This window comes from Drosophila suzukii, chromosome 2L (assembly GCF_043229965.1).
Source record: "Drosophila suzukii chromosome 2L, CBGP_Dsuzu_IsoJpt1.0, whole genome shotgun sequence".
Classification (NCBI taxonomy): domain Eukaryota; kingdom Metazoa; phylum Arthropoda; class Insecta; order Diptera; family Drosophilidae; genus Drosophila; species Drosophila suzukii.
The window spans coordinates 9,199,135-9,208,108 of NC_092080.1; the positions used below are offsets into that span (position 1 = coordinate 9,199,135).

The following is an 8,974-nucleotide window of genomic DNA, read 5'->3' on the forward strand; positions in this document are numbered from 1 at the left end:
AAAATCAGGCAAATTTAAATACCTTTTAAAATAAAGAGCGATTTTATGTACATTTTATGTTAAAGGACGAATATTTAAACGTTAAGGCTCAATGTCAAATTCTGTTTCAATTTAATTTCATTCCAATTAAGATTGTATTTTTTCTACAATAATCAAAATTCAAGCAGTAAGATTCTGTTATAAAAATATTACAATTTCACTCATTGGTTATTTATTTTCTCTGTGTTTAACTAATTTTTCAATAGTATCGATAATGTATGGTGGTCACTATCGATATCCAAAACTATCGATGTAGCCCACCATCGATGCCTTCCAAACTCTTCATTTCAGTAAATTGAACTACTTTTTAAATAAGGACACCTAATCCATTAATATGATTGCCAATGCCCAACTTAATATACCAGTTGCAGTTAACCATTCTTTATTAGTCCGTGTGATTTAAGTAGGCCCGATCTTAATTAAAATTCTCGACCACAGCCAGGAGTGGAACATTTCGGGTATTTCGTTAGCTTGTGTTTGTGCAATGGTGTTGATTTAGGTTCACTTTAGCGTAAAATGAATGTCCCACTTCAAATAAAAGTCGCACGCTGTAAATCACACAGCAGCCGGGGCAGGACGAACTGAATCCCGAGGAGAATTTTTGAGGGGAATCTGGGGGAGAATCAGGAGCAGGAGCAGGAGCCGCAAGTGCGGCGGAGCGTTCTCTATTTGTGTTTGTGACACTTTGCCGGCAACAAGGAGCGACAACAGCACTTGAATGCGCCGCATGAAACTGGCTTGCACTTGAGTGGCAAGTTTAGCAGGAGGGAGGCAAAAGGCAGGAGGCAGCCGAAAATGTCCAACGGCGACGAGGTCGTTGAGGATGACGAGGACGACGAGGACGATGATGACAACAAGGACAATGTCGTCCTCCTGCCCACTGCCACTGCCACCGGAAGTGGCCTGCCGCAAGTGTCAGCGGTCGGTGGGCGGCCAACACTCTTCATAATTCGCTGTCAGTACCGGTGCCGGATCCTGGATACGATCCCATTACTCCTCTTTCGTCCTTCGTCCTTCGTCCTCTGGCACTAAATGACACTTTATAATTGTGCGCCTCAGTGCAAAAGTTTAACAATAAATTGAAAAGTTTCCACTGCTGCTGCTGCTGAAGTCAAGCCAGGAGGCGAAAGGCGTTTCTTATTATCCTTTTTCGGCCAGCTAGCTGCTACTTCTGCTGCTGTGTGTGTCTGTGAGTTTTAAATGTGCATTTTACAAATGTTACTTGTGGTCTCAACGCCCCCTGTGCCCTGCAACTTGCATGGAAGTTTCTGTTTTAGCCTGTTTTTGCCGGCTGTTGATGCTCGGATTATTAAAGCCAGCACAACTTGAACTTCTCAACTGCCTCAAAGCTAACGAGTTGGCATCCAAACTTAGGAAAAATAAAAGGGATTCCAAAGCGGAAACAAAACTCTGGACCTCGGACCTTTGGCAGAACTTGCACATTTACTTTTAATGATAAAGCAATTTTTAGTGCGGAGAGCATGGCATATAATTTGAAAAATGCTTTTACAATCGCCCTGCCCACTAATGACTGAAAAATGGTAAGTCCACTTTGCTTGCCTTCATGGCAAAATGTATTTAAAATTTGGAGACAAACTAGAAATAACCTATCTTTTAGGGCAGTTGTAGGGCGCATGTTTCATACATTGTTTATTTTTTATTATCCTAGCGCAGCAAGTATACCCTTATATATGTAGCACTAGTTTCGATTTCTTAAAACCAACTTAAACATTTTATAAACTGAAATATTTTTAAACCAAATAGATACCTGCTTCAATTGTACAATTTCTATAATTTAAAAATAAAATCGTAGCATTTTTCAATTTTTCTGCTTACCTTTCGCTTGGATGTCCTTAAAAAATTATGAAGTTTCCCCAGTCCTAAGCCGAAACACAAAACATATTTATGAAACGTCTACTCTTCAACTCAAGAAGCCAATCAAAAATGTGAAATGGGAATTCCAATCAGCAAGTACGCAAAACTATTCAACTCGGCCCTTTTCGAATGTTTAGCGCTCCCCCTTCAAAAGTTCATTAGTTCATTTGGGAAGAAAATTGTAATGCCAATTACACGCATAATACGCACAATTACAGAATGTCCGAATGAGTTGAGAATTTCTGGCCCCAAAAGGAATTTAATGTCAGCAACTTAGAAGGGAAAAGTTGGTAGAGAAAAAAAGGAAAAAGAAAAGTGCCATCTAAGCCAGGCAATGGCGAAAAGTTGCAGCTTTAAAGTTGCAGCCAAACTGAGCCAAACAGCTGCCGACAAAAGGCGGCGCGGATTATGGCCAAAACTGGTCCATGAATCCAAACCCCTATCCTTTTCCTGCCCATCGCCGGTTGGTTCCGGTTGCCATTTACAAGAAAACAATGGCTCAAAAGTTACTTGCTTCGTTTTTTTTTTTTAGATTTTTCCTCTGTCTTGTTTTTCCCGTGGAAAATGCATGCAATGTGCGTTCGCCCCGAAAAAGGATAAAGTTGTGAAATAAAAAAAATATATAGGAAAGTAAGCAACGAAAACTAAAAACTTTTGCCATGACACTGGCCATGTTGCAAGTTACCCGCCGTTGGGGGTTCTGTTTGAATAATTTTAGTTCAGGATACAACCATTTTTGTGTTGGATTCTTAAGAATTTAGTAACTTTTAAGATATAAAGATATTTATATCTGGTACAAAGTATGGTTTGTAAACGATCAGTAGTACTATCAATTTTATCGATGGTTGTAAGTTTAAAAAAATAGAGGGCTATCGATATCGACAGTATCGTTCAGCAAAAAAATGTACATAACTCACTATCGATTTTATCGATAGCTTTAAGTTTTATAAGAAGCGTCGATGGTTTGGCCATATCGATAGTATTGCTCAGGAAAATAAATGTACTTTTTTAAGCGATTTGGTATTGTTGTGACATAAATAGAGAAAAATATATAAATAATTTTTTAAGGTCCTATAGAGCATTTAACAGTCTGCCAGCTGGTAGCTTCCCTAACTTCTTTTATTTGCAACCTCAATTTTGTATGCATTTTGTGGCTCTTTTGCAACTGGAGTGCGACCGAGGTGTAACAATAATGGCACTTATATTTATTTTCATTTCCCAGCCAGCGGTCATAAAATTACCATAAAAAAGCCCGCACAATTCTGCGGCTTTAGTCGTAAAGATTTCGTAAGACTAGCTTGAGTTTTGGGCCAAACTGCCCACACACACTGGCAAACAAATCTGAGTTTACGGCTGACCAAGTGACCACATAATTACATTTTGCACTTGCCCCAGTTGCCCGATTTGCTTTGCTGTGCCTTGCGGTCTGGCCGATGCCAATTATAAGCCATGGAATTTAACAAATTAAGCCTCATTACACACGCACCCACACACACACACATGCACCTGACCACAATCCAGTGCAGCCCGTGTGTTGACACATGACCCCGTCCAACAGCACTTACCACACCCAACCACCCAACCACCCACCGCCCATTGCCCTCACCAAAAAACCATTTTGCTTGTTTGTGGCTAGCCTAATTGCTCATAATTCAAATCACACCCAAAAACACCTTCGCCTTTGGCAGAAAGGTGCTAAAAGTAGTAATTAAAAGAACATACGATGGGCAATTAATAAGTTCTGCCAGGTGGGCTGCCAAAACAATTATCGAAATTTAAAAGATTGATAAATAACACACTTTGTGGGAGCAAAATTACAATATTTTGATGCATGTTTATTGAATTTATTAAATTCACTTTGCTATTTAAATGATTTAAACAAAGAAACTTATATTTATCTTGCTGGTAGCTTAATAAAGACTTGGAAAATTAACCTTATAATATTTTTCCGAGAGTAAAAAGTAATCATAACACTTATTAAAATGTTTCTTTGTAGGGAATGTAGCTACGGTCGCTAAAGCGACATTAAGTGCATTCATTTTAGAAATCCCCCAACTAAATCAAAGTTAAACATTTTATTAGCTCACCCGGCGGAGTCACAAAGCAACTTTCAATTAAATAGCTAGCTGGTTGCCGGGCCAACAACTCCATACGGATTTAGAGACGTCAAACAAAAGAGCGCCAGAATAACCCCGAGACCCCGAGACCAGGCCATGAAGTCATTTTAGAAAAATTGCAGCTGGAAAACAAAAGGACCTGCCATTGTGCAATTAAAATTGTATGGCACTGGGGAGTTCAGGCAGAAGCAGCTCAGCTCCCAAGTAGATGGTAAAGAAAAAGGAGCTTTTGCGAGGACGAAGTGTGCGTGGGTGGGTGGAAAACACAAGGCAGCTGCCTGCCGATAAGAGAAATTAAAACAAACAGACGCCGCACGCCCTGCGACTGTACAATCTGCACAATTTCCAAAGTGACACACACAGGGCAAAGCAAATACCAGGACACTGGGCCAGGACGACCCAACCAAACAAAACTGAACCGAACCAAACCAAACCAAACCGATCCGACGGTTCAATCCTGGCCAGCTGGCCATGTTTACGGGCGTATCATGACAGTTTTCCTCCCGTTACTTATTTCTTTTCTTACCCGCTTTTACTCCCTCTGATATACCCAGTACTCAGGAAGGCAAAGGGATATAGTAAATATCTTAAAAAGGTAGAAAAAATGGGAATTCTTAGCCGAGTTCCTCGTTTGCAGCATACCTGTCCTGAAGAACAGTGAGATTTGAAAGTCAATTTTATCATCATCTGTTTGATCTTATTTAAAGCTTAATATTATATTTGAAAAATCCATCTGACATTTCTTAAAATAATGTAATCCAAAATTGCAAATTGATGTTGCTAATTAAATATAATATTTTATTTTTTTTACCACGAACCTTTAGTTAGTTAGATGGGTATCTCAAGGTCGAGGAGCCCAACTATAGCTTTTCTACTTCCTATTTTTTTCCATTCTTCTGTTTACTTTGCTGGCCGTGCCCCATGTGCTTAAGGTTGTCACAAGTTGTCGGGTCCAGTTCTTGGGGAATCCCCCCCCTAGGGCAGCTGCACTTGTCGTGCGGCTTGAGTCCCCAATGATATCGCATAAGTTTTTCAATTTTGTGCATTATTAGAAGCGATTAGAGCGGGATGCTGATGGGGAGATGGGGACGAGGAAGCAGAGCCACCATAAACGCTTTACGGCAATTGGCAGCTGGCTAAATTTGCTGTGAATGTAAGCGTTTCATCTTAGGGAACAACTTTTCTGGTTCCGAATATTAAATAAGCTACCAATGGAAAATATTATTAAATTTTTGTATTGGATTTTTTGTTAGGGTATTTCAGTTTTGGATATTGTTAATATAATTTAAATATATTATTTGATTTTCAAATTTACATGAATAAAATTCCCTGCCCTTACCAAAACCCTTAGCTTTCATCTCTCTTGTTAATTAATGTTAGGCGCTCTATCTCTATGCCCAATTTTCTAATTCCTTGCATAATATATGGAACTGGGCCGCTTAATTACCAGCTCTTAACGTTTTGTCTAATCCCACGACAAATCTCTCCTAACTACGTCCCACGCTGCGTATGCGTGTCATAAACATTCCCTCATTCAGCCGTCGACCCAACTCAGTGGGACGCAAAAATAAAAGACCGCAGAAATTAAACGGCAGTCGATGGGGATGTGGATGTGGTTGTGGACCCAAAGCATTTGCCAGAAGAGCCCTAATAAAAGATTACACTATAAACACATTTATCTGACCCTGAGACATAAAAACCTGCGCCCTCGATAGCATTTTATAACTCGGCAAAGTGCCATAGCCCACAAAAGGCAAGGATCTGTGAGCCCAAAACAGCCTCCTTCTGATGAATTAAAGCCAAAGCTAGTAAAAGTTAACAACATTTCAACTTGGCGACTGATAAGTCGACCCCAAAAAGCCCAAAAACAAAGCCAAAACAACAACGGAAAGTAAAAGCGAAAACAAAACCTTAATGAAGCATAAAAAATGTTTATGTCCATGAAAAACTAAAAGCAAACAACAGCAGCTGTATGCAAAAATAAACTTGAAACCATTTTCGGCATATATATTTTAAGGCTCATAAATAAAATTTGTCAGGCAAAAGCTAAAAAAAAAAGGTCAGGCGAAAGCACTGTTTATTTGTGCTGTTTCAGATAGGAAAATTTAATTGATAGTCCTGGAGGAAATCCACATCAAGAGACGAAAGTTGAGGCATAAATAAGTGGATAGTCAAAAAATTAGTTGATGTACTTACAAATACCCTGTGTCATATATTTTAAATAAATATATATTTTTTAGCAAGGAAAATGCTATGATTATGGCTAGAACATAAAAGATTGTATTATTTTTCAACCGAAGTAACTTAAGGTTCATCAAAAAAAAAATGTCCTGTTTTATTAGATAATATATTCTACCCATCCTAACTTTTTATACTCTAGCCACAAAAACAAAAAGGAACAATAGCAAAAACCAAATGGAATAAAATGAGGGCAAAACACAGGCAAAAAAAAGTGTTAATGAACAAAATAATGAGTTCCAGTGCCGAGTTTTGGGCCACAAAACATTTTATGACACCAACAGCAAAACACCAAGGGGACTGGGCCAGGCCAACGGGAAACCCAGGGAAAACCAGGGAAACCCCACCGAAAAACCACCCGGCCACAGAGAGAAAGTCAGAGTCGCCGCATGAAGCAATAAATAATCACCAAAGTTTCGTTGAATCGAATTATCACCCCCTGAGGTGTAGTTCTGTAATGAATTTGTTTTGGGGTTTCACTCCTTCGCCCGGCATTTAGTTTCATTATGCTGTGCTTCTGGTCCCCACGATTCTGCGACTGCGTGACCCAACTCCCTACACTTTCCCAAAACTAAAACTGCAACCTCGGAATTTGTTTGTTTTCTGCTCGGTTTGTTGGCTGTTTGCCTTGGCTGCTCCACTTTTTCTGGTTTTTGTTTCACAAAGCTGCCGCAGCAAATACATTTGATTTGATGTGCAAACGTGCAACAACACGCTGTCACTCGCCCCTTTTCTTTGCATAGGGGTTTTCCGATTTTCCCGGCGCTGTTTGTTGTCGTCGTTTGATTTCCGCCATGGCCCAAATTACAATTGGCAGCTGCAGCGCAAAAAACAACAGCGTATGGCATTTAAATCGAAATTGAAAGTTGTCGCCGCTGGCCAAGCGAAAGCTTGCGAATACTCAAATAATTTATTTAACTTAACTTTTATTATTATTATTACTCAACAATAACAAAATTATGAATGTTGTATGCTAGAGTTATTAAGACTTTTTTTAATTTAATTGGATTTAAAAAAAAACTAAGCGTTACTTACCCTAATATGTTTTTATACAAATGCTATTTGAAACAGAATTTATCTATGGGCTAAAATGTATATCTTCGATAAAATTAAAAAAATTAAGTAATTATTATACAAAGAATATATTAAAATATTGGTCTTATACTTGATCAATTCTCTTATACTTGTTCTTTATTGGTTCTCAGAACCATTTCGGTCAATGGTGTGTAACCTCGCTAAGTGAACAGTATTTTCTATTTCCATGTATTAGTTTAAAAATAAAATAATATAGCTTTAGATTTTGTTTCTACAAATTAAGCAGGGAGTAGTTAGCATTTTCCTTGGGCAGACTGTTCATCAGGGATGAGACCAAAAAATAATATATTTTAAACTTAGAAAAAAAATTGCAGATTAGATAGAAAAAGTAATTATAACAGCAGTTATTTTAAATTTTAAAATGTAAAACAAGTTACCATTATTGAAATAAAAGTGGTTTTAAACTACCTTTTCAATGCTCTAGCTTCTCTGGAATTATAAAACGCTTATGTCATCAATTTTTGAAAAGGGGTCATAGAGTTATTTTGCAGCACTCTTAACCCAGTATACGTAGTTTATTGCGATAGGTCGCAATCAGCATGGGTTTACTAGATCAGCAGTTTCAAAACACGATATCTGTGGTCTTCACTTTTAATGTAAATATGTAATTTTATTTTTATTTTTTATTCGTTGATTTTTATATTATTATAAATTCATTGTTCGCTTTTAAAAATCGAGTGGAATAAATATTGTGTTTAAATCTTTTTTTCTCTTGATGTTTATTTTAAAACTAAAAGTATTTTATTAAATATGTATTGCATAATAAATAGGTATACAGAAATTGCACGGGTAAGACTAGATGAGGTTTTCGTATGCTCCCTTATTCCTGATTCGCCTCGAAGGTGAAAAATCGCAATGTGCCAATTCGACTGGTAAAGCAGGCGATATAGGGGATTGTCAGGACAAAACACATTTGGGTTCGCGTGCTTCCCTTGACGGGAAAATCCTCGCCGGTTCGTTGACTGTATGCAGCTGCAATGGCAATTAAAAATTAGGTATTTTTGCCTAGCGAAAAATTCGGAGAATACTTGCCACGTATTTGGGATAGGGTAATAGACCGCTGCGGTGAATCGCTCTGGGAGTTTTTGAAAATTTCCCGTAAGTCATCGAGAATGGTGGGATGCTTTCGTTGCACTTTATTGAAAAAATCATCCATTGTAGCCATGGTTTTTTTAGTTATAAATAAATTCGTATGTCTGGTGTTATGACGTGAACGTGTGAGCTCTGCAATCGGTCAGTGCAGTCTAAACTTTGGAAACCCGGAAATCAGACAGCAGACCCGCAATAAACAAACAAACAACGAAGTACAGGTCCCGCTCGTAATAGTGAACACCTTGGTTTTTAGTATTATAAACATTTTTACATGTTTTACAACATATGTTTTAAAGGTCTTTACAATCATAATAATAAAAAAAAATTATTCTATTAAAATATTATTTTTTTTAGAACAATAAGAAAATTCTGTTGAATTACAAATATATTAAATATTTTGAATTAATCTCACTGTACAGATAAGTCAATTAATATATGTATTACCTGGCTAAGTATTTTTTTATATTATTTATTATTAAGAAATATATTCATGTTTAGCTAGAGAGTGCTGTAAAACC

At 37.7% G+C, this 8,974-nt stretch overlaps 1 protein-coding gene across 1 annotated transcript; it reads right to left on the bottom strand.

Annotated features, from left to right (window-relative positions):
* Window positions 1-8,046: 8,046 nt before the first annotated feature.
* On the bottom strand, window positions 8,047-8,611 carry LOC108012387 (uncharacterized). Its single transcript, XM_017077747.4, has 2 exons — window positions 8,397-8,611; window positions 8,047-8,336 (listed from the first exon to the last, which is right to left on the bottom strand). Exons 1-2 carry the CDS (start codon window positions 8,527-8,529, stop codon window positions 8,185-8,187), a joined length of 285 nt encoding a protein of 94 aa, XP_016933236.1. The 5' UTR covers window positions 8,530-8,611; the 3' UTR covers window positions 8,047-8,184.
* Window positions 8,612-8,974: the final 363 nt, after the last annotated feature.